The sequence below is a fragment of the Rissa tridactyla genome, chromosome 9, assembly GCF_028500815.1.
Source record: "Rissa tridactyla isolate bRisTri1 chromosome 9, bRisTri1.patW.cur.20221130, whole genome shotgun sequence".
Taxonomy (NCBI): Eukaryota; Metazoa; Chordata; class Aves; order Charadriiformes; family Laridae; genus Rissa; species Rissa tridactyla.
This window is the reverse complement of record NC_071474.1, coordinates 24,095,975-24,120,085: the sequence shown is the minus strand read 5'-3', so window position 1 is coordinate 24,120,085 and position 24,111 is coordinate 24,095,975. Positions and strand designations below refer to the sequence as shown.

The following is a 24,111-nucleotide window of genomic DNA, read 5'->3' as shown; positions in this document are numbered from 1 at the left end:
AAACTGGTACAGGGTTGGAGCAACCTTGAAATCAACTCTATGCTCCTCCCAAGAGACCAAACTGGGCTGCTCCTTGATCAAATGTGTCCGCCATTGCTCTGTGCTGCTTTGTTGTGTCTCCGTGGGACGGCCTTGCCCGTGGGGGACTGGTGGTGGGATTATTTCCCTCGTTGCGCAGAGTGTGTCATGCCACTCCCTTGACCCTCCAGATGTTGCCCGTGTGTTGAAGTCGCCTTCACAATGTTGTCCTGCGCAACGATCCGATGTTTCTGCATCGGAGGGAGTCAGGCTCGCCCTGGCTGATCAGTCACGCTGCTGCCCCGAAGGAGATTGTGGAGAGGAGAAAGGACGCCAAGGGGAGCTGTAGCTTCTGGAGGGAGCAAAGGCATTTGGGTGAAAGCTCTGTTTTAATGAAGACTATTCATTTGGAGAGTTGTAACGAGCATTTTGGTGTCATGCTTGTGTACCCTTGCCCGTTCTACCACTCTTTTTTTTTCTCTCCTCTGCTGCAGGCTTCTTTGCTGGTGAGCTGGCATGCAGAGATCTCACACAGCTTTCCATTTAATTGATACACACCAAGTGGTCTGCTGAGTCTCTTGCTTAGCAAAATGCAAAACATGCTACAGCATCATTCTGAATCAAGGACCACAATCCAGTCGTGTTCATGGGGTGGCTCAGCCCATGGTCTACGAGATGGAGTGCGATCCTGTGTTGAGGCAGAAAGAGCCACTTCCGAAGTCTTGGGGGAGTTTAGAGCTCAATTTTGTACACGGGAGCACTGTATTTAGCTGTAGGCGGAAAAAGACCTGAAAGCTAACCATGCAGAGTCTCCAGCTGTGTGTGTTAGGGGCCGGGAAAAGGGAAAAGCAAAGGATTTACTGTTCTAAGGCGGCAGAAACTCTCCTCGTTCATCTCTGATCAGAACCCTTCTGTGTTTCTAGTTGGCAACTCCGTCAAGAGTAGGAGTTGAAAGTCAGTTGCCCAGACCACCAGCTGCGTCGTGTCATAAAAGGCAAAGCAGATAATAATGTGTGCAGCTCTCATGGTGTAGCCCAAATTTGGGGTGGATGTAAAACGCCAAGTCCCCGTGTTTATTAAGGAACCAGCATGGATCATATGGCTTAGGCTGTTGATTTACAAATGACGTTTCTCTTTCGCTCCTGACTGCGTGAAAGAACCTTAATGAATTAGATGGTTTTTCGGGAAGCTTTCTTTGCAAGAAAACAACTGATAACGGGGTTTAGCACCTCTGGGAGCAATGGGGCGGGTAGAGAAATATGTCTGCCTCTAGGGCAGAATGGCCAGTTGTTTCGAGGCCAGCAGCGGTGCAAAATGCTTCAAGGCTGGGAATCACCATGTGCAAAAGTGAAAAAACAGAATGATCTGTATGTGATCGCACTGTAATTACCCAAGCAGCTATTTGGTTAAAGAGAAAGATGAACCTCCGTGCTTAGAGCTGGTGGGAAATTCCTGTGGGGCCTTAAAATTCACCATTAGCTGTCTCATTAATTTTTTTTTTTTTTTTTTTTTTTCTGCTTCCTCCAAAATGCCCCTCCTCGCCCCGCCACTGTTCATCTCCTGCAGGAGCAGAGCAGTCCTGGCTCTAGCTTCAATACCAACTTTAAAGAGTGCAGCTGCGTCTCTCATCCTCGTGAGTTCCCCGTGGGGCTCTCCTATTCTGGTCACGTCCGACCTCGCTTTCCTCGCACGTAACGCCCTGCTCTTCTCATTAACAAACCTCACAGCACTTCACAAAGAGCTGTCAGCCTTTCCTGGCCTCCCGGTGGGAAACTGGGAGGATGGAGAGGTTTGGTAAAGCAAAGTGACTTTCCAAAGGTTTGTGCCGCAGCTCCCGTGGCAGGGTGTGCTCAGCATCCATGTGCTCAGCATCCCCCTCCTTTCAGAGGACATCAGCGTCACAAAAGTTAGGGCAGGATCTTAGGGAATCTTAGGCATTTTTTCACCCCAGCTCCCAGTGGATTTTCCACATACGCTCCCCCACTCGCACTGTGATGTGGGTTTGACTGGTCTGACGAAGGGGTGTGTGACGCGGGAGAAGGGACGCCGCTGAGTTGTCATCATGTCTGTTGTATTTGTCTCATAGTCTTCCTGCCTTGTAACGAAGAATGAATTTTTGGGCAGCCTTCTATTTTTTTTTATTTTTTTTATTTTTTTTAGAAGCGGCCCTTTTATTATGCAATTGTAGCACTGGTAGGAAGAGGGCTGGCACATGAGAGATGCTGCAGCCTTGCTGCATCCTCCTGATGGTAGAGCCGGGGTCTTCTGCCCTGCTGCCGCGATATCCCAGCATGGCTTTCTGGCCTCCACGCATCCCTCTATTTACACAACTGGGAGCAGCATCCTTTGTTACCGGTCTCTGCGCCCTTGGTCTGCTGTTGCTTCATGTGTGTCCTTACACAGACGTAGTTTCATTCTTATTTTATTCCTGTCAACCTTAATATTCCTCGTACGAGCCTCTGTGATAAGTTGATTGCCAGGCTCGGGTCGGCTGCAGCATTGAAGGTGAACAAAGCCGTCAGACTCCCACCTTCCAGAAAGAGGAGGGGTGAAAAAAGAAAGAAGGACCAAAAACGCCCGGCAAAGCCTGCAGGTACCAAATGAAGCGCTAAATAGAGTCGATTTTGACTTTTTTTTTTTTTTTTTAAATAAGGTTTGCTTCGCAGGGAGTTAAAACATTGTCCCACCCTCCGTTTCAGTCATTGGCTGCCCTGGGTGCGCCCTCTTTTGTATAAGGCAAGCGATGCAGCTGTCGCCCGCACAGGCTCCCGATCCCCGCTCCATAAAGAAGTCGAAATGGGCAGGAGGTCACCCGTTGCCCTCTTCATGGCCCTGTGGGCCAGCCAGCTGGGCGTGTGGGCAGCGGGGCGCTCCAAGGTGAACCCCAGGATCATCACGGCTCCGCAAGGTAAGTCCCGGGGCTGTGGGGGGGCTGCAGCCTTGCGATGCAGCAGTGCCTGCAGCTGACAGCTGCTCCCCGCACCGGGTATTTTCTACTTATGTCTTGTCTTTTGAGAAGAGTTGCTTTTTTTTTAGTTTTTTTTCTTTCTTTCTTTTGTCTCTTTGGGCAGACTTTTGGCTCTCATTAAAACGAGCTAAAATGCCTGTGATCTCAGGAAAGGGCTCCTGGCTTCCTTGATTGCTTTTAATTGAATTTTTAGATCCGTGTTCTTGCCAAGTCCTTTCTGCTATGTATTCTAAAAACATTTTCCTCCAAGCTGGGTATATTAAAGCCTGTCAAAAAGCCCTGAAACAGACACAGTAACCATTTCTGTAACTTGCAGGGGGAAATGGAGAAGTGTGTTTGCATAATACAGTTAATTTTCTTATTCAGCTGATGTACTTGCCCTGTTAGCTGCAAATGAGGTCTGTGAGTAAATATTTGCGGAGGATCTCTGAGAAAATAGATACATCTGAAATGACACACAAGGACTTATAATCAGACCCAATCTTAGCAGAAACTGAACAAAGAAATGTTTTCAAGGAGCAAGCTTAGAGCACAGCCCAAGCTTCATGTGGTGAAAAGAGCAGACTAACGTTTACTGGTTTTTATCATGTGTCTTCCAAGCTTTTTTGATTAATACCCTCCAGGGAGGCTTTAACAAAAGACCCCGTCTTGTCCCCGGTGGTTCTGGTGTTTGGCTGAGCCGGCGGGTTCAGCCGAGCTGCGGATCTCATGCTGCTCTGCAGTACAACAGCTCCTCTGTCTTCCCTGTTCGCTGACAACTTCAGAGGACATGAATTTCCCCTGGTTTATTCTGCGCCATCTGTTATTCTTCTGCCGTTAATTTATGATGCCCTTCTCCTGCCTGTGGATGAAGGGCCCAGGAACGGAGGGAAGGGGGCGGTGGGTGGGTGGCTCGGGGGTGGCCTCTGCCTGCTGCCTCCATCGCACAAAGGGGAGAGACACCGGCAGGGAGGGCAGCCAAAGGTTGTTCCTAGCATTGCGTCATTTATTTTATTCCCTGAGAAATGAAGTGGCTGGGAAAAACGGGATGCAAGAGGGGTGGGCGGAAGAGCCTGAGAATGAGCAGAGGACGGGAGTCACGTATTCTTCATCGATGTTTCCCCTGTGCCGCTTGAGGGGGCTGGAAGTTGAGTTACAGGGGTCTGGTGTGTTTGGAAATGCCTGTTCTGGAGTAAAACTGTGCTGAGAGGGAGAAAGAACAAGCCTGGGTGGTTGGTTTCCACCTGTCTCCGTGGGCTGTGCTTGGTGTGCACACGCGGTACGGTCACCTGGCCTTTGCCTGCATCTGTGTCAGACGGTGGCTTTCCTGGCATTGAGCACAGCAAGGATCTGTCACCGAGAAACACCAAAGCCAATTAGTGTTGGGACACTTCCCTGTAAGGGGATCAGCTTATACTTACCTGTTTCTCTCTTTCTCTCTTTTTTTTTTTTTTTTTTTTTGTTGAGCGAGAGCTTAGCTGGGACGCAGGCCGAGAGGGATTTTAATCAGGGAGGTACCAGAGGTGTGGAACGCTCATTAAGAGTCACTCGTGTGTCCTATTTAACAAATTGCATTCTGTCACCTCTCCCCTTTAGGAAGTGGGTCTGTGGGCGAGGAGGAAGGTGGAGAGGAGGCTCTGGAGGCGGATGAAGAAATGGGACAGGGGCAAAAGGGACGTGCGGTGGGGTGGCAGGGAGCTCGTGAACTTCCCCAACGCCCCGGGCGCAGTGAAAGGCGAGCGCAGCATCTTCAGTAAAACCTGCAGCTCAGCACGCTGCTGCTGTTCTGCATCCACACGCAGAGACATCTCCCTCGCCAGGGGGGGTGACGGTGCCGCAGGGCTCAGTTCTGTGGCTCGAGCCCTGGTCCTGGAGGCTGGGAGCGGGATGAGGAGCAGCGAAGTGGGACATTTTCATGGGTATTTGTGCCGGGGCCGGGCCTGGTGTGCTGCCTTTGCCACGGCGCAGCGCTGGCCTCAGCCCTGGGCTCTGCGGGAGCTGGCAGCTCTTCACATAATTAAATTTCTTACACGCCACAGCCCATCACTAGCACCAGGTACGGCAGCCTCAGCAAAAATACGTAGAGACATTGCAGCCCTGCGGGTGAAGGGAGATATTCCTGGCAGTGGCCAGAGCCCAGGTGTCTCCAGGAGGTAAGGGTATGTGTGTGGGATCCCTCCATGGGCTGCGGCGCTGGGGGAGAGGAAGAAACTGGTGTTGGGCAAAGCTGCAGCTGCCCTTCCAGCTCTCAGTCTTGCTCCCCTCACCAGCACCATGCCGGACCCATGGAGAGAGAGCCCTGGCCTCGTGGAACTACGCTGCTGTTGCGCCCCATGGTCCCTCGCGGTCCGGTTTCATATCAAGAAATAGGCGAGGGGACATTGTGAGCTGGGGAAAAAAAAAAAAAACCACGTAGCTGGGCTTGGGTGGCACGATCCCGAGCTCAGACCTGAAGACAAAGAAACCAAGTTGGCCTGTCTTGGTGTTTGGAGCTGCTTGGGTTGAAGTCATTTCGCAGTCCTGGGGACTTGCGGTGGTGGGTGGCTGGAGCACCAGGCTCTGCAGATCTGCCTTTTTCTGTGCGCCGTGTGTATAAAGCCAGCCCCGGGGCATCGGCCACGGATCCTTGTTCTGCCTGTTATTTTGCCTCCCTGATGCCACAGCGCAGGAGCGGGTAAGGAAAGGGGATGGTTTTTCCCAACATCAACGCGGGCTTGGGAACGTTTGCCCCCGGAGGCATGGTGAGGGACCCCTTGGAGCTCTCCCAGCGGCTGGCACAGGTGGCCGGTCTCGGGTCCGGCTGGGTAAGCAGTTATTTGAAAGCATGTCTGACTCTGCAGGATTTCTTCCTCTTAGGGGAGAGACAGACGGAGCAAAGGGCTGAGGTCAGCTCCGGACCACTGGTCATAGCTAAAGTGCTTAAGATCCTTTTTACTGATGAGGACTTTGCCCCCCTTCCCTTTTGCAGCTGACCCAGCACACAGATGAATCAGGGTCTCTTTTGACCGTTACCCTTCCTGGTGTTCTAACGAAGGAAGATTTGTATAAATGGCAAGTTCCCTATCTGTTGAGATTTGCAGAGTGGGAGTGAGTTCAGCCTTAGCAGCCTGGGCTGGCGCAGAAGCAAGCGCTTCAACCTTGCACGCTGCGTTCTCGCTTATCTTCCCTTTTATTTCCATCCTCCCCCTGCCTCCATGTATTTTTCTAACTAAACGCTGACCAGCTGGGCTTTCCTTTGAAAAAGGTGAGTTCCCATCCCACGCTGAGCTTTTTGCTTGTCAGCACAGATATTGTGTTTACTCTTCTGACCCGTCTGCGGAGACAGAACCCGCTGCGTCCCGGGGCTGGGCAGAGCTGTCCGGGTGACAGAGCGGGCAGATACAGCCCCTCTCCATGGAGCGGGAAGGGTGGCATCCCAGGCTGACTGTCTCATGACCGGAAAGTCACCGAGCATCGGGAGAGCAGAGTGCAGCGAGGACAACAAGGAGCCCCAAGGGCTGGCTCCGGCTCCTATAGCCTGGGGCCTTTGGTGCAGGATTGGAATAATTTTTAGCTGCTGCCATGCTTAAAATGGTCTTATCCCTGCATAGGTCTGAGACAAACGTGCATTCACACCTTGGGGTGGAATATGAGGTCTGACGGTTTAATTATTCCCCTCTTTCTCATTAACAGAGGAGGCTGGAAGCTGGAGGGGGCTGGTTCTGAGTTGGCGTGTAGTTTTCTGCAGGGGAAAGGAAAGACGATACGCTTGACCCTTGTCTGCCTGGACTGGATGATCTGGCTGTCGCCTGCCCTGGATCATGGGGGGAAAATTGAAATGGCAGTTCCTGGAAATTGCCCGTGCTGCCCGTAGCAGCTCCGGGGCTTTTCCAAGCTTAGCTGCCTCTCCTTGCCATGGGAAAACTGTACCAGCAAGCACAGACAGCGCTGTAAGAGCCCTTCTAGGAGCTCTTCATGCAACAGGGCTGCATTCAGCTATAGCGAAGGAAGAGGAGAGCTGACCAGAGGCGAGGCCAAACTTGTACTGGTGGGGAGCGGTGGCAAAACGAGAGATTGTGCTGCTGATACCAGTTTTTACTCCTCAGTGACAGTGGCACTGTTTTCTTAGGAGCCACGGCCCCCTGAGCGTGAAACATCTTTGTAGGACGGTTTCAGATGAAGCTCTGGGAGCATCAACGTTTCCAGGAGAAAGCTTCTCGCTTTCCCAGCAAGTCTATTTTCTGCAGACGGCTCACTTTCACAGGGTGGGTGATGCTGGTATCATAAAACGTTGGTTGAAAATATTTTTTTGCTTGGCACAGATTGAAAAAGAAAAACAAACCAAACAAACCAAAGGAGTGAATCACAACCACCTCCTGTAGCAAGAGCGTGACACAAAAACAACAGGCATGGGCGAACTAATAAAAGTTGTGGCTGCTTCATTGAAATGCTCGGGGCTGGGAAAGGGAGCCAGATGCAAATTGCTGACCCGCTGCCCAGCTCTGTGCCAGCCCTCGGGCTGAATCGGGGTCAGAATTGCAGAAAATTGGCCTGAGAAGGTTTTCTGTAGTTGCTGTAGTCCGGCTCAGTGCCTTAAAGCAGAATAAACTACATCTAAGCCTGAGTACTTGAGTACAAACTAAATCTGAGTGCAAGATGCTTTTTAAAGACGCTCGTATCCAGAAAAAGAGCTGGAAGGTGAGTTGGAGGGAGGAAATTGCTTGTTTTGAAGCCAGCTCTCTCCTGTTGAGCTACATCCTATGGTGTATGGCTATTCCTGGTTGCTCCAAGAATAGGACTTGTTCCTCCTGTTGGGCGCTGTTTTCGTTTCAATCCCAGCTCCACCCGGTGTTAGTAGGCTGTGTCTCGCTGCGTCCGGTGCCTGGTATGACAGAGAAATGCTGTAAGAGTGCCACAGGATCTGGATGCGGAAGCATTTCCTACTATCTCTACTAATTTCAGAGCAGCTTAAGTCTGGAGCAACAGGCTTTGCGTAATAAACCCAATCTTGCCCTTAATGACAGCTCTGGTTCTGGAGTGCTATAAATATCCAGTCCCCAGTTTGAACCCTGTTTATTGGTGTCAGCACCCTCCTGCAGCAGTGACTCCACATCCAAACATGCACGTGGGTTCAATCATTCTCCTTTGTTGGGCACGTGTGCACTGGGAGGGACAGGGCAGCGCATGTTTGAGGAGCTGTTGGAGTTGCCTTGGGGAACGCATGGGCAGTCCTGGCCAGACGCTCGGGCCGCTCACAACAACCGTGGCCATGGGTTCGCTTGTATCTTGGATAACGGGAGTTTTGGAAAGTCTTGGTCGGAGTGTCTGGTTTCAAATGACTGACTGGAATGTGGCGGTTTGGCTTTCCAAGTCTGAGTAATGCGGCACTGCAGCCAAAGATGGACATGAGAAGGATGGATATTGCATGTTCCTTGCTGGTGGGGGCCAAGCAGGCAGAAAGGGGACGCTCTGCACAGCCTTCCCCGGCACAAACCCAGGAGGCTGCAGGGCTGAGACCTAGCTGATACTCATTACAGGGGTGGGAAGCCTATAGGAACAGGTAGGAGGGCTGCAAAGGGCATGATGGGGCCCTTCCCAATTTAGCGAGAAAGTCCCTTTGCTACGTGCATTATCTCATCTGTTTGCTGTAGGGAACTGAAACTTCATCCTCGCTCCAGAACCACGCATCTTTCTTCCCACCTTTAAACTTCTGCAAAGGCCGGCGGCTCCACAGGGGACTGTGCAGGTCCCCTTACCCCTTGTCCTAGCTCTTCCCCCCTGGCCTGGGAGAAGAGGACATGTGCCCGGGAAGGGTTTCTCGGCTGCCCTGCCCTCACCAGCAGCAGGGAGGTAGGAGATGGTTGCCAATTAAAGCTAAAAGGTAAAGCGGCTGTTTTGCCGGTGGATGCTTATAGAGGATGCTGGGGGCAATTTTTATTCTGGAAGGCTTTTTAAGATAAGTCAGTCTCTGGAAAGCGATCTTCCATAGTGGGAGGGGTAGCCATGCTCTCCAGATAGCAGCTCTCCTGCTAAAAGCATCCTTTTGTTGTTCTGCCGTTGTTCCAGTGACCGTACAATAAAATACCATAATCACAGGCCAAAGTTCCCCAGCTTCTAGCAGGAACACGGCACAGCTCGGGACTGTCATTAAAGAGAACTTTTTTCCTTCTTTTTTTTTTTTTTTTTTTTTTGGAAAGTAACAAAACCTGGCTCTAAATTTAGCACCTGCAAATCCGTAGGGTGCAGCCAGCAGCTCGGCTTCGGGGCTGGTGGGGGGAAAATGTAGCTGCTGGATGACAAGCTTTGCTGCTAGCTGCACGTGAAATCAAAGCTCCGGACTCATCTTGCAGCGGTACAGGCTTCAGTGCTGCATAATTTTGGGCGGGGGGCGGGGGGGAGCATGCAGAGGTGGGCAGGGGATAGCAGCAATGCAGCAGCATGCGTAGAAAACACTGCCGTGCCTATCTAATAGTCATTCCGCGTTTAAAAAGGACAAACCCGTCTTTCCTGGAGCGCGAAGCACTTCGGGTTCAAGCCTTCAGAGGGTGAAGCGGAGCCCTGCAGCGCTGCCCGTATTCGTGAAGCCCTGCTTGATGGCAGAGGCTTTGAATTCAAGGCTTGTTCCTTCCCGGCTGCAGGTTAGGGGGGCTCTTTTGTTGCTTGCTGAGTGGGTGTTTGGGATGGCTGCCGGTTCTGGCTCCGGCTTGGAGGCCCCTTGCGAAGGGGCACGGGCCGCATAGCTCTCAGAAGAGCTTTTGAGCAGGCGTGCCCGTGCCCAGCAGCCAGGTTACTAAGCCCAGAGGGTTGGTTTTCCCCCCACCTCCCCTCTTTCTTCCTGCTCTTGCTCACCCCTGCACTGAATACTGCTGCCAAGACACTCCAGAGCCTACCAGAAATAGAGTGGAAATCATTAACGCGCCAGAATATTTGCCTTCTGTAGTGTAAGTCTAAAAAAACCATATTTATCTAGTTAGAGTGTACTCTGCAAGCTCGAGCCTTTCCTCTGCACTAGCGCAGCCCTTCCAGGCATTTGGATTGCATGCAGGCTGAGAGCTTTTGTAGGATACATCCCTGATAACGCAGGCTGAATTGTTTCCTCTGCTCTGGAGCATTTTGCTGTTGATGGCAGGGATGTCTCGAGGGCAGGGTCTTTGGAAGCAATTGGGGAAGAAGCCAAAGAAAAGGCAAGCAGCATCGTATGGTGTCAGCAGGGAATGAAGCTTGGCCAAGGGTGGAAAAGTCCGGCTGCGGGGAAGATGTAGGTGTTACTAATACATCCCTGGCCTTGCTCTTTCCTTTGGAGGGGTGCTCCGAGGGAGTGGAAAGCAGTCAGGGAGGGGTGTGAGAAGAGATAGCGGGAGGTTTCTTGGCAGATGATCAAACACTGCTCGTCTCCCAACTGTCTTGGGGGAGAGGCAGGATGAGAAATACCAAGCAAATTAAAGCCGTCGCTCTGACTTGCTGCAAACTTAAAATAAGAAAGAGGAGTGAAATGCGTGAGGTGATCAGGTCTGGGTTTGAGTAACGTGGGCTTCCCAGTCGCATGTCACCCCTCTGTGCTTTCACACCTCTTTCTTCTGGGTTTCCCGCAAGTGCACAGCCACCTTTGCAAGAGTTCAGGGTTGCACGTCCCCCTGATGCTCTCCAGCCTCCTGTGGGTGGCCTGTGCTGCTCAGTACTGGGCTTACTGGTTCTCTTCATGAAGGATGATGGTCACAGATAGAAAAGGAAAATGAAAGCAGCGCGCAGCCCAAGCCCTCGCTCTCAGCTGCGTTGCTTTCGGGAGTTGAACTGCAATGTTTAGGGCATGGAAAGATTGCGGTCAGGGCTTTCACCTGCCCTGGGCTGATGGAAAAGCACTTTGCCTTCTCTTGGGAAACCATTTTACTTGCTCTCTCCTTTCTGGGCACGCACCTGCTCTTGGGATCCCATGGGTGGGATTGCCTGGCTAAAGCAAAGGCGGCTGCTCTGACCTCAGTGTTGCTGCGCTACCTGGCCGGTGCCCTTCCCTGCCCCGGCAGGAGAGGCCTGTGTGTCGGTTATGAAATACGTTGGAAGTGACTGATGCCTGCAATAGGGCTTGTTTGGTCTGTTTTACGGACCCTGCCTTTCCGGAGCTGCTGCTCACAGCCGGTGACTGCTCTTGGATTCTGGCAGTCGATACTGGAAATGAGCGTACCTGTGTTTCGTGGGTGGTTTTCCTGCTCAGGACAGGGAGAGGACACATTTAAACAACGTGGCTGCGGTGTAAGGCTCTCGGGGTGGGCACGGGCATGAGCTGGGGGTCTCTGCGTGGGCCCTAGGAGAGCACGGAGGGCTTTAAAGAGCAGGAAACGCGTGTGTCTGTGTCTGGTCCCGCTTCAGCCAGAGACATTTTTAGCACTCTTTCTTGTTGTCTGGTTTCCGCTGCCACTCCCTGGTGGCTTTTTGGCCCGTGGCAGACTAAATACTGCAGAGGGGTTTTGGGGGGGTCCCTGCAAGCACCCTGAAAAGAAGGCAGGGTAGCAGGGAGACCAGGAGGGGGAAGGCACAGACCCCTTCTGAGATGTGCCGGGCACTGGGCTCATGGTCACGCTCTGCTACATCGTGCCAAACTGGATATGTAGGGGATGGGGAGGAAGCGAAAGGGGGACAAGGATGATATTTGGCCCTGGGAGGGCTCTGGAGGGAGCTCTTAGGGATCCGGGATAGAAATCTATAGGGGATGGGGCTGTATTGGTTCTGCTCTCTTTCATTTTGCTTTCTTTGAGAAATGACTGATGTTGGAGCGTAGATTGAACCGAAACGGTGCAGAGCTGCCCCACGCACGGAGTGATGTTCCCTGAGGGCCTGTGCCTCTTGCTTCCCCAGTGCCCAGAGAATCCCAGCTCCCAGGATCCTCCCGGAGGATCCCAGCTAAATCCCTGGGCAGTGTGCTGGTGGCATAAGCTGGGGAGAGGGGGGCATGACGGGCCAGGTTTTTTCGTGAGCCATGAGAAGGAAGTGGTTTCCCACATTGTATTGCCTCTTCACCCTTCTCAGAAACCCTCCCGCCAAAGCGTATCATTTTCGCCGAGGCATGTTGGAGACCTTGCAACTCCCAGCCCTTCGATTACTCCGAGGCAGGTCAGAGCAAACCTTCTCAGAGTGTCCCTCTTGGGTCCTCTCATTTAGAGGGCAAATTGTTCCTTAAAAAAAACCAACTCTGTTTCTGCAGGATCTGCTGGGTCCCAGGAGCCCATCAGACTGCTCGAGGCGTCCATCCCCTGGGAAGGGGGTGGCTGGTGGGTGAACGGGGCTCTGGCAAACGCCTCCCCGGCCTGACTGTGGTTTCCTTGTGTCACATTGCTGCCTTGGGGCAAAGTCACGGGGGAAGGAAAACCTAGCCGCTCGGTGAGCGCAGCAGCTCCCCGGAGGCATACTTCCTCCTTCTGAAATGTCTCAGCTTGGGAATTTATAGATCATCTAAAATAAAACGCAACTTGGCTTCTTGCCGGCACCCGTGGTGGAGCCGGGGAGACAGACGGCATGTGGCTCTTGGGTGGGAGCAGTGTGGTTTGGTCCACTCCTTCTCCCAGGGATGGAGGGGATGTGGCGCAGCCCCGTGGGGTGTCTCCATCCCTCTGGAGTGGGTGCTGTGACTTCCCATGGTCCCCTTAGAGGGGACCATCTGCTGGTGGGGCTCCCAAGGCTGGTATGTGGGCAAGCAGGTAGGAAACCCAAGGGCTGTTCTCCTTGTCTCACTGGGGAGGGGAATAGTGAAACTGGAACCGCACTGCGAAGTGATGACTAAGCTGGGACCGGGAGTTCTGACCCGAAAGTTGTCCCTTAAGGCAGTGGACCTGAATCACGTTCCCAGCCCTAATAGGAAAGCAGTCCCTCTGCCCGTGCTGGGCTGCTCGTGATGCATCCCGCGTGTGCTGGGGAAGCAGGAGTGGAAGAGGGATTGACGTAATGGAGCCTTCACGTTCCCAAAAGCGGGGTGTTGATGTGCAGGAGCCTGGAGCACATTAATCAGCCCTGACTCATGACCGGGCCCGCATTGCTGCGAGGTGAGGGTACATCACTAGCACAGGTGTAGAGGACAAGACCGGGGGGGGACCACCCTGCGTGTCTGTGAGTCAGCATTGGGTAAGGCAGCTTTTCCTTTTGCTGTCGGAGCCAATCCCAGTCGGATTGCAGCAGAGATGCGCCGCTATCAAGGTCGTAATCTGTTCAGTCTGTTAAAAAAGGAAGGAAGAAATAATAAACCTGGGAAATGACAAATTGTTTGGAAAAGGAGGGAACCAGGAAAGGATCCGAAAAGTGCTGTGATTCAGGCAGGAGTGTGCTCACTGTCAGACCTACAGGCAGCAGAGCAGGTGGCAGTGTCATCGGCGTCATGCTGGGGAGGGTAGGGACGTGTTGACGGTGCCGACTGCCAACGTTATAATGTGTTACAGCGAGAAGAGTTCCCAGGGCTGCCGGGTGGATTTGCCTGGGTGTCGGGGAGCGTGGCGGTTCCGGAGACTTGGCTGCGTTCGTGGTGAGCTTCGGCACCGTACCAGCCTAAATCCCGTTTTGTCACTTTGCGATCCTGGCAGGTGGCCCAGCCCCATGTCCCTGTCCCACGGCAGCAGCAGGAGAGGTTGTGAGGATGTAGGCAGCTTAGCAAAAGCTGAGCTTCCCCAGCTCAGGGCAGCACAGCGTGAAAGGGGGTAACGCCAGGGAGCAGGTAAACCCCATACCCTGCCTGGTTTCCCTTCGTATTCCAAGGGGTGTCTCACTTCACACGGGTTATATGAGCAGCGAGTAAAGGACTTGCATCAGCACCGCTCCCAAGACCCAGCAGGTTCTTATCTCATCCTCCTTCCCTTATTTTTTTCCAAGCTTTATTTCAGTTCCTTACTTTAAAATCCTGGCACCAGAGCGGATTCGAACCATCACCCTCCATTTTTTGGGAGACGCAGTCCTCCCCCAGCGCCAGTAAATTGTAGACCTGCAAAGACTCGCCCGCTGCCGGTGCTGGGAGTCGTGCAAGCCAGTGACTAAGCCGAGCGTCTGGGATGGCGGCGCTGGCTGCCAGATCGGGGGAGCGATGGAGTGCGGAGGGGAGAAGGACTGCCGTAGCTGAGACGGCCTTCCAGACAGGATGAGAAACCGGGTGGCTGAGTTTGCCTGCAAGGCGGCGGCATGCCCACGCCACTTCTCTATAGTTGGGCATCTGTTCTGGAGGTGGGGGGGAACGCTTCCCCTCTGCGCAAAGCTCTGGGATGTTCTGGGAATCCGACCTTGCCGTGACGCTGGGGAGGGCCAGGCTCTGCCCAGGCTCTTGTTGCCTTTCTGAAGGGAGTTCCTGGACCCAAAGGGAGCCAGAAAGCCCTTCGGCATGTCGTTAAAGCCAGATTTGCCTAGGGATGTGGCCCATTTCATCCTCTGCCCAGATCAGATGGGGAGCAGGATTGCTGCTTCTGTTGTCCGTGTTGCTCTGGTGTTTAGGATGGGCCTCCCTGCCCTCATCTCATCCGGAGCATCTCCCTCTTCCTTTCCCTTCTCCTCCTCCTCCTCCATTACCTCACCCTACAGGCATCCTTCCGAGATGCACCGGACTCCCTCCTTCTCCCGCATTTAATATGGTTCTTCTTCAATCTGGTGTGCATCTCGCCCACAAAGCACAAAGCCGCTCTTTCTCCCATTCATTCCTCCGAACCCAGGGTTAGCATTTCAATTGACAATTGCGCCATTGATTTGCACGCTGTCGGTGGGGTTTGCAGTAAATGCCAGGCAAAGGGACTCGGCGGGGTTAGCCAGGCGCTGGAAGTGAGCCCAGTGTTTTCTGAAGCTCCGGACTCGATTTCAGAGGTAGGGTCGTGGCAGAGTCATGCCTTCCCCCTTCCAAGGGGGTGAGCCTTTCTTTGCAGTGTCAAAAGCAGCCTCGGGCTTGCTAGGGGAGGCATGTCCCCTCCTTCGAGGACATCGTGTGGGCCGTTAGGTGCCCTCTGCCCCATCATCCCTGGCTCTTTATAAGCCGGTTATAAGCGATTTATAAGCCAGGCTCCCAGTCTGGGGGTGCAGGGCTGCTCCCCCCTGTTCCTGCCAGGTGAGAAGCAGAAGCGAAGGGGATCAAACAGCTTGCCTAAGCCGAGCTGTTTGAGGGAGAGCTTCAGGGGCTGAAGGCCAGCTTTGCGGGTCAGCCAGAGGGTCCCCAGCACCTGCTCACAGAAACACCTTTAAAAGGCTCCCTTCCGGATCGAGTTAAATCAGTGCTGGAGCCATAAACACGCTTCTGGGCCCTGGCTAGCAGAGCTGTTTACTCTCAGCTTAGTGATTCAGTGCGGTCCCCGGGGAGCAGTAGGATAAATAATACGTTGGCGCCAACCAAATTATTGTTTTGGGCTTGTTTGTTTGTGGCTGTTGGGAGAGAAGTGCGTCCTTGCAGGTTGGCACAGCTCTCGCAGCTGAGCTGAAGAAAGAGGTGGCGTTGGGTGAAAGCCTCAAAATGAAACCAAAGGTAACGGGAGCTCCAGGGCTGAGGTGTGCAAAAGGGTGAGGGCGGAGGAAGAGGAATGGGGGAATCATAGAATCATCATAGAATGGTTTTGGTATGAAGGGACCTTAAAGCCCACCCAGTGCCACCTCCTGCCCTGGGCAGGGACACCTCCCACCAGACCAGGTTGCTCCAAGCCCCGTCCAACCTGGCCTTGAACCCCTCCAGGGATGGGGCAGACACAGCTTCTCTGGGCAACCTGGGCCAGGGGCTCACCACCCTCACCGCAAAGGATTTCTTCCTCAGATCTCATCTCAATCTTCCTTCTTCCAGTTTACAACTGTTCCCCCTTGTCCCATGGCTCCCCTCCCTGCTCCAGAGTCCCTCCCCAGCTTTCTGGGAGCCCCTTTAGGGACTGGAAGGGGCTGGAAGGTCTCCCCGGAGCCTTCCCTTCTCCAGGCTGAACCCCCCCAGCTCTCTCCTCGCAGCAGAGGGGCTCCAGCCCTCCCAACATCTCCGGGGTCTCCTCTGGCCCCACTCCAACAGCTCCATGTCCTTCTGCTGTTGGTGCCCCAGGGCTGGAGGCAGCACTGCAGGGGCGTCTCACAGAGCAGAGTAGAGGGGCAGAATCCCCCCTCCTCACCCTGCTGCCCACGCTGCTGGGGATGCAGCCCCAGGTGCTTTCCAGGCTGCCAGCGCACGTTGCTGGCTCCTGTTGAGCTTCTCATCCACCGACACCCCCAAGTTCTCACACCGACACTCCTCAGGGCTGCTCTCCGGCCGTTCTCTCCGAATGGCTGCAAGGTGTATGTTTTCCTGGACCAGCAGCAGATTTAGAGGCTGGGCTGGCGGTTTGAAAACAAGAGGCAAAGTTTGCTGAAGTCTGGCCAGACCTGCTTGCGGGGGGTTGGCGATGATGGGTGTGCTGGCAGTGGTAGCCGGAGCCGGGAGAAGGGCTTTCAGGGCTCCAGTGTGCATGGGCTGTTGCCTGCCGGCTCTGCAGGTTGGGACGAGAGGGGGATTTTGGGGACCGCTGGGAAGAGGGGTGGCGAAAAGGGGGTTAGTCCTCTCCTCCTCGGCAAGCATAGACTGAGTCTGTGGCATCTGAGATTCCTCGGGCTAGTTGGCATGACCGGCTGGCTTCCCGCTTGTCGGGCTACTTAGGCAAATGAATTGCACAGTCACTTCGAAAAGACTCGATGCCAGATTCTCCAGCAGGCAAAGCACATGCTCGGGAGTTTCTCCAAGTCCTTGGACAGAGGAGAAAGACTGTAGGGCTGGGGAGAGGACAGGGAGTGAGCAGGGACCGTCATCCAGCTGGTCTTCCCTTAGCTGCAGGGTCCCAACTGAGCCCGGTGACCTCTGTCCCACGGTGCAGGGGAAGGGCAGCCCCGGAGCTGTTGGCGTTAGCGAGAAGCTGTGATGGTTTCTGCGCCGCGACACACCTCCACCCTCTCTCTTTGCGGCTGAAGTGCCCTTGTGAAACAGCAGCCTGCGGGTCTGGCAGGGTTTCCCATCATGAGGTGGTAGCTGGCGGCATCCCCGTTGGCCAAACTGGCGATGGGAAAGCCTTGCTGGCTGGGTGCCGCAGGGATTAGAGACCCCGAGAAGGTGCGACCAGCGGAGCGAAGTGGAGAAAAAAAAAAGCCACCAATCAAGCAGATCTCTATTAAGTCCTTTTTACTTTTGGCTCTGCGGAGCCTTGGCAAGACCCCTGCGCGGTGTGCTCCGGGCAGAGGGGGAGTGCTGGACTGTGCAAAGATTGTCCTTTGTCTGTCCTGCCAAGTGCCCCTATAAATAGAGAGGGCCACGTGCCACTGATTAATTGCCTGTCTGTGCAGGCAGCCAGCTCCTGAGGCAGACGCAGCCTTTGTCTGCTGGGAGCAGCAGCACTTGCCAGGAGAGAAGTCCCCTCTTCTTTGGAATAGGGAAAAATAGGGAGAGATGAAAATGGAATGCCCTGTCGTGCTAAGCCGAGGTCAGTCCTGATTGGAGATTTTTTTTTTTTTCCCCCCCTTGGAGGGGGGAGGAGCAATGTCTCTCGTGTTATTGCCGCAAGCTATGGTAGGGGACAGGGTGGTCTATGGTAGTGCACGTGGCACGTGCATTGCACCATGCCGTGGAGCTGGGACCTGGCACGGCTGCTCAAAGCTGCCCAGATGTGGCTGCACCGTCCCAGCGAGGGATGCAGGACCTGCGGACCCCATGGAGGGCCAGCAAAAGCCCCAGGGGAGGGCCAGCCTCCTACACCTGAGCTGGAAACACAGAGAGGAAGGGAGGATGCTTTTAGAAAAGAGGAGCTGGAAAAGCTAGAAGGTGAAAGAGGAAGGAAAGAGGGGAGGATGGGCGGTTCTTCCTCCCAGCTGGGCCTCGAAAACTTCCCGTCTGCAGCAACTGCTTCTGACGTGGGTCCTGGGTCTGGCAAGCTCACTTCTTGTTCACGTCTGGGGCGTGGAGCCCATGGGTTGCGGCCTTACCTGCACCCTTCCCCTGTCATGTGTGGGGAAGCCCCAGAGCTCCAGGCTCTGGCCTGGAAGTGGCGGGGGTCCAAACCCAGTCCATCCCTCCTGGCCCTTGGAGGGAGGATGCGGATGGTGCACCTGGAGGCTGGTGAGGAGAGGTGTGATGCTGGGCTGTGCCTGGTAGGAGATGATCCACCCCATGGGCACGGGGGCGGGGGGGAGGCTGACCCCCCAGCTGCAAGGCAGTGCAGCAGCTCCTCTCCCATTCAGCTGGATGAGAACTCCCAGCTCCGACTGAGCATGTAAGAGGTCCCGAGGCACAAAAAGCTGCAGGCACGTCAAGGGCAAGAGGGTGCAGGAGCCAAATCTACGAGGCAGTTGCCTGGAGTGGTTGTCGGAGGATGGTCAGAGGGGAAAAGGAGCCCTTCATCTGAAACCTGGGAGGCACTCGGCCATTACAGCAGGCGGGCAGCGCTCACCTGGCTGCTGCAGAGCCACTTCTAAGTCACTTTGAGCTCCTGCTCTCCTACAAAAGCTCCTGCGACAAAGTTTCCCTTCCTCCTCCTCCTCCTCCTCCTCCTCCTCCATCACCAGCCCTGCAGGGGCCAGGCGGGGGCTGCTCCATTGTGCGTCTCTCCCATCCCCTGGGGCCAAGGGGACAATAGCTCGGCTCTGAGCCTGGGAGCTGCCTTTCCCTGCCTGCCTGGCGCTGGGCCAGCCGTCCCGGGGGGGCCCCCAAGCCCCCCTGTCTTTGTTTTTCTCATCGCTGGAACCAAGGACATGTGAAAGGGAGTTGTTCGGCCTGAGCCGGCTGCAGGTGCTCTCCGCAGTCAGCTGCGGTTCCCCCGACGAGCGTCCCCTCTTTGCTGTTCCTAGGTGTGAAAGAGTATGTGTTTCCCAGGAGCGAGAAGTACCCGGTCTTCTATCATAAAGAGAACAGCTCGGCTATCTACGTCGGGGGAGAGGGAAAGCTTTATTACTACGACTTCGCAACCTATGAGAACTACACGGTAAGGATGCTCTGCTAACAAGTTCGGCCCCGGAGCCTTACAAGAAGGTGACCAGCATCTGTCTCACAGCCCAAACGCTAGGTACCTTGCTCAGTGTCTTTGCCAGCAGTGAAGTCAGGCCTGGAAGGGTTTGGTCTCTGCCCAGCCTGCCCCCATCCATCTGGGAAGCTGGAACATCAGTATGGAGAATGGCTGCAGCAAGGGGGGAAGTCTCCTACGCTAGTTGTGGGTGGGTTCTTCCCAGGCCGTGGTCCCCTGGGACCTCCTTGCTGCCCCAGAGGAAGGAATTTTCCAGTGGAGGACCCTTTTTTTAGCGTGAGAAGGGACACTCAGAAGATATGTTCCCATCCCTTTCCATTGTCGGAGCCCAGGCTGCTTTTCCTCAAAGTTCTGGATCAGCTGGGCACTGAGTTAATACAGCAGGAAAACCTCCAGGACACTTGACTTTCTTGTGACCCCTTCTTGTCCTTCTCAGACAAGTCGGTTGCTGAAATTTGGGCCCAGAAACTTCCCTTCTTGTTGCCAGGAATAGCATGGTTCACGCGTTCCAATCCTTGAACACCACCACCCACTATTGAACATCCATTCCCCACAATGACGGGTCCTTTCCCGAAATCCTTTGGAGAGCAGCCCAAGCTGGCTGCCAGTCATGCCTGCTGCTTTGGCCCTGCGTCCCTGCTTCCCCTCATCATCTCGAGGGCCTGAGAGATCCAGCCCAGCTTCCCCAAAGGTTTTCAAATGCTGAGGTGGGGAAAAGGGCTGCGTTGCAGCGTGGAATGACCTTCTCGACCACGTTCTTGCTTTGCTCCTTGTGAAGAGTGACTAGCATGTAGTGCATGGGGCCGAGCCCATATCAGTTGGATTTTAGAGGGAAGGAATTAAAGCATATCTCTCTCTCTTTTATCCTAGGAAGAATTCCCGGTGAAAAGTGAAGGACAGTGCATGACGCCTGGGAGTTTGGTAGGTCCTAGCTATGGTGGAAAAGCTGGATGGTTGAGGGTTGGAGGAGGAGTTGGGTTGGAGGGCTGCTGGGGATGGAACTGTGTATGCTCCTCACGTGCCCTCTCTGGGTGAAGACTTCCAGTGCCTATGGAGCAGGAGATTGTATGAGATATGATCCTGGTTTCCTCCTCTGGCTTTAAGACGCACAAAACAGTCTGGGAGCCGTATAGCAATGTGCTTGGTAGCCCTGTGGGCTTGGAAGTGCGGGGCTGTGCTCGGCCGGTCATGGCCGCTCACACTCCTCTTCTTTCTCTTGCAGGAGGACAACAAAAATTACCTCACGTTAGTGGAGAAGTATGGAGACGGGATGTTAGTGTGCGGGACCGGTGCCTGTGCTCCCACCTGCTGGAACTTGGTATGTTATGGCCACCGGAGCAAAGCACTTTGCTGTTTTGTTTTGTGCTATCTCCATCTGTAAAATGGTACCCTGATTTGTACCTCACTTTTTCTCAGAGTGCACTGAAATGCCCAAATTGGGCTGCTTATTGTGACAGCATGGGGCAGCCCTCATGAGCAGGGGTCCATACATGCCACCTAGAATCATAGAATCATAGGGTTGGAAGGGACCTCTGGAGATCATCTAGTCCAACCCCCCTGCCAGAGCAGGGTCACCCAGAGCAGGTGGCACAGCAACGCGTCCAGGTGGGTTTGGAATGTCTCCAGAGACGGAGACTCCACCACCTCTCTGGGCAGCCTGTGCCAGGGCTCTGCCACCCTCAAAGGAAAGAAGTTCCTCCTTCTCATGTTTAGGTGGAACTTCCAATGTTCAAGTTTGTGCCCGTTACCTCTTGTCCTGTCCCCGGGCACCACTGAAAAGAGCCTGGCCCCATCCTCCCAACACCCACCCTTTAAGTATTTATAAGTGTTGATAAGATCCTCCCTCAGCCGTCTTTTTTCCAGACTGAAGAGACCCAAATCCCTCAGCTTTTCTCATAAGAGAGGTGTTCCAGTCCCCTCAGCATCTTGGTAGCCCTTTGCTGCACCCTCTCCAGCATTTGCCTGTCCCTCTTGAACCGGGGAGCCCAGAACTGTTTCAAGAGGGACAGGGAACTGCTGGAGAACCTCTGTGCTCAGTTCTCATAGCCCGGCTTTCCTCACCTTTTATCTCCAGGAGTGGCTCTGGAGGTAGAAGGTGGGCTGTGTCCTTCCCTCCTTTGGGCTATGCCAGCCAAGGAGAGCTGCTTCCCTCCTACCCCGGGGGTGGATGTGGGCACCTGGCTCCCCTGCACTTACTGCATTTCTACGGGGCCCCTTCTGTCCTTCCCCAGACGCAGAGGAAGGAGAGCACTTCGTGGGACGGGAGAGGCATTGCTCCTTTCACCCCTGACTCGAATGCCCTCGTCGTCGTTGACGGTAAGTCCGACTGCCTTGCGTATTTTCAGTCGTAGTGCCATGCGAGAAGGCTGGGCTCTCTCTCTCACAAAAAGAGTCACCTTGAGGCAGCTCCAAGGGCTTCGTCTGCTCTAGCTGGCGATTTGCCTTAGCGCTTCTTGCTTTTGCCTCATTGAAATGCTCATTGTTCTGGGACAGAGCATGGCACAAGTTTGTTTATTCCTGTCCAGGGCATGGGGCTTGAGTCTTTGTGTGGGAGGATGGAGTGCAGTGGAAACAGAGGGGGAAGGTGGGTCCTGCAGTAACTCCGCTGCTCTGGGCCTGGCAGAGGGACAGATGAGGATCCTTCCCAGAGGCAGAGCAAGAATCTGCCCCTGCCACTCTTTAAGGAAAAGGACTGGGGGAGTCCTGCCAGGCCTGCTCGGTCCTAGGCAGTGAGGACTGGATTTCTTGACCTACAGCCACCATCTCTGTGAGTTCATGCGCCCAGAGGTTCTTTGTTTTCTTCTCCCCTCCGGAAGCAGCCTTTTGCAAATGAGCCTTCCTGTCCCACAGGTCATGACATCTACTCCACCATCAAGAAGAGCCAGCAGAATGGCAAGATACCCCGTTTCCGACGAGTGAGAGGTGGTGGAGAGCTCTACACAAGCGACACAGTGATGCAGAGTGAGTACGGGGCTGATCCTGAAGGCGTGGAACGCATCAGGTAGATAAAATGGACTCTTTGTCAGTCCACAACCGTGAGCCATAAGTACACAGGACAGTGTGGACGGCTACATCCTCTCTGCCCAGCTGGGGTGCAGCTCCAGAGCTTCTTGCTTGGATTTGGTCACCCCTAGAGCTTTAGAGAGGACTGATCCGGTCCCCATCTGCAATCACAGAATCAGAGAATGGTTTGGATTGGAAGGGGCCTTAAAGATCATGTAGTTCCAACCCACCTTCCACTAGACCTCACCAATGCTGGTGAGGAGGGACTCAGCAGCTCCCTGCAGCTCTCTTGCCGCCAGCTGGGGGAATTTCACCTCTTTGCTTCTGGGACAAACCAACTGAAGAAGTGAGTTCCTCTTGCTTGGGAGGAGGAGATGGGGAAACGGAGAGAAATGGGTGGCAAGTCCTCTGTCAGATGCTGGAAGGAAATATGGTTGTGTAAAGGTGCCCATTAGCTGCCATGTGGTAGAAACAGGAAGAACAACTTCCACTCCAGGCAGTGACTCTTTCCAAATCCCCAGCTAGGGTGAGACCCTGGGGCAGGAAAACGTTGGGCTGGGCGTGGGACTGGGTGGGGAATAGAAAGGACCCTCCTCAATTTCCGTGAGCTTATTATGTTGCCTTCCCCCGAGCCTCCCCAGTGACACTGGGGAACGGGAGGTTATTGAAACCCTGGCCAACGAAAAAATCAAATCAAAATGACACCCGGAAAAACCAGGACTTGTTCATGCAGGGCAATGGATGGGGGCAGCCAGGGCACCGGCAAAGAAACCTGATAGAGCTAGAGCCACGAGGCCAATCCCCCACTTAGACAGAACTCCCTGCTTCGGGGACACCAACTAGCGATGCTCAGAGGAACCCTGCTGCTGCTGGGGATGCCCTTTGTGGCAGCGGTGTATTAATAGGAAGAGCATCATTGGGTTTTCCACAGCAAACACAAACAACAGTGCAGCTTGTTTCCACGGAGGGAGCCTTCCAGTATGATTATAGCTCCGCCGCATGAGAAGGGAGAATGGGTTTCCTTTGCTGCTAAGCAACCGAGGCTTCACCGGGCTCTGGGGACTTGGCCTTCAAGGGGACGGGCGCGTGGAATTGGGCAGGAGGGAGAGGAAGGGGAACCCCCTGGGAAGGTGGCACGTGAAGAGCGGTTGTTAGTGCGATGCACCGGTCAGGTGTGGAGGATGGGCTCAGACCTGTCCTTTGCGTGGAGCACAGACGGTGTTTGCATTCCCTCTTGTCGGAGAATGAGTGGTTTTGTCCCCACCGGTGGCTTTTCAGATGAAATGTGTGTGTTCAGGCCAAGGTTTTCTGATGGCTCACTTCCCCTTTTCAGACCCTCAGTTTGTCAAAGCCACCGCATTAAGGCATGAAGAGCCTCACCAGGACAAGATTTACTACTTCTTTCGTGAAGACAACCCAGACAAGAGTCCCGAGGCCCCCAGAAACATCTCCCGAGTGGCCCAGCTGTGTAAGGTAACATGGGAACAGTGTATGGTGGGGAGGCAAGAGTGTTACAGGGGTGGCAAATGGACGCGCTAGCTGACCTGGTGTAATCAGCATGTGATTTGCCCCCTCTGGGTCAGTTGTTTCCTCTGCCACAGAGTTCGTGTGGACTAAGGCCCTGTCCTTTGGCCTTCCCAACCTCTGGCTCCCAACTTACCTGCAGGGCAGAGAAAGCCCTGTTCTGTCTTGCTGGGATGTTAGAGAGGGTACATCATTGTTGCAGTGACCAGCATCAAATATATCTCCAAAGCATCCCCCAGTTATCCATCCAAGATGCTGAACAGGGTGGGACTGTGTGTTCTTCTCTGCCAAACCCTGACTCCCTGCTTTCCCTCTCCCCCAGGAAGATAAAGGGGGAACCGGTTCACTCTCTGCTTCCAAGTGGACCACCTTCCTGAAGGCCAGCTTGATTTGTGTCGACCCGGTCACCAAGGGCAACTTCAACTGGTTGCAAGATGTCTTCTTTGTCCCTGCGAGTAACTGGCGGCACTCCAAAGTCTACGGGCTCTTCACAAACACCTGGTGAGGATCTTCGCAAAACAGGGGGTTGTCCTGTCCCATGGGCCAAATCCTTTCTTTCAGCCCTTTAGTCTCTCTGCCAGGCCCGTGGGTGGAAAACAGCCAGAGTGGAGATGGTCAGCAAAGGCACGATGCACACAGGTCTAGAGGTGGTGGCTGATGTCTCCCTGACCCTCTCTTTTCTTG

The 24,111-nt window shown here is 54.2% G+C and overlaps 1 protein-coding gene across 2 annotated transcripts in view; it reads left to right on the top strand.

Moving 5' to 3' along the window:
• The first annotated feature begins 2,486 nt into the window (after positions 1-2,486).
• The window catches only part of SEMA7A (semaphorin 7A (John Milton Hagen blood group)), a 28,011-nt gene continuing 6,386 nt past the window's right edge, over positions 2,487-24,111 (top strand). For both annotated transcript variants that reach the window (XM_054214265.1, XM_054214264.1), the window contains exons 1-9: positions 2,487-2,611; positions 2,718-2,926; positions 18,728-18,861; positions 19,771-19,821; positions 20,123-20,218; positions 21,132-21,216; positions 21,751-21,861; positions 23,237-23,376; positions 23,750-23,928. In XM_054214265.1, coding sequence (XP_054070240.1) covers positions 2,815-2,926; positions 18,728-18,861; positions 19,771-19,821; positions 20,123-20,218; positions 21,132-21,216; positions 21,751-21,861; positions 23,237-23,376; positions 23,750-23,928 — 908 coding nt within the window. In that variant the 5' untranslated portion in view covers positions 2,487-2,611; positions 2,718-2,814. The remainder of the gene's footprint in view (positions 2,612-2,717; positions 2,927-18,727; positions 18,862-19,770; positions 19,822-20,122; positions 20,219-21,131; positions 21,217-21,750; positions 21,862-23,236; positions 23,377-23,749; positions 23,929-24,111) is intronic.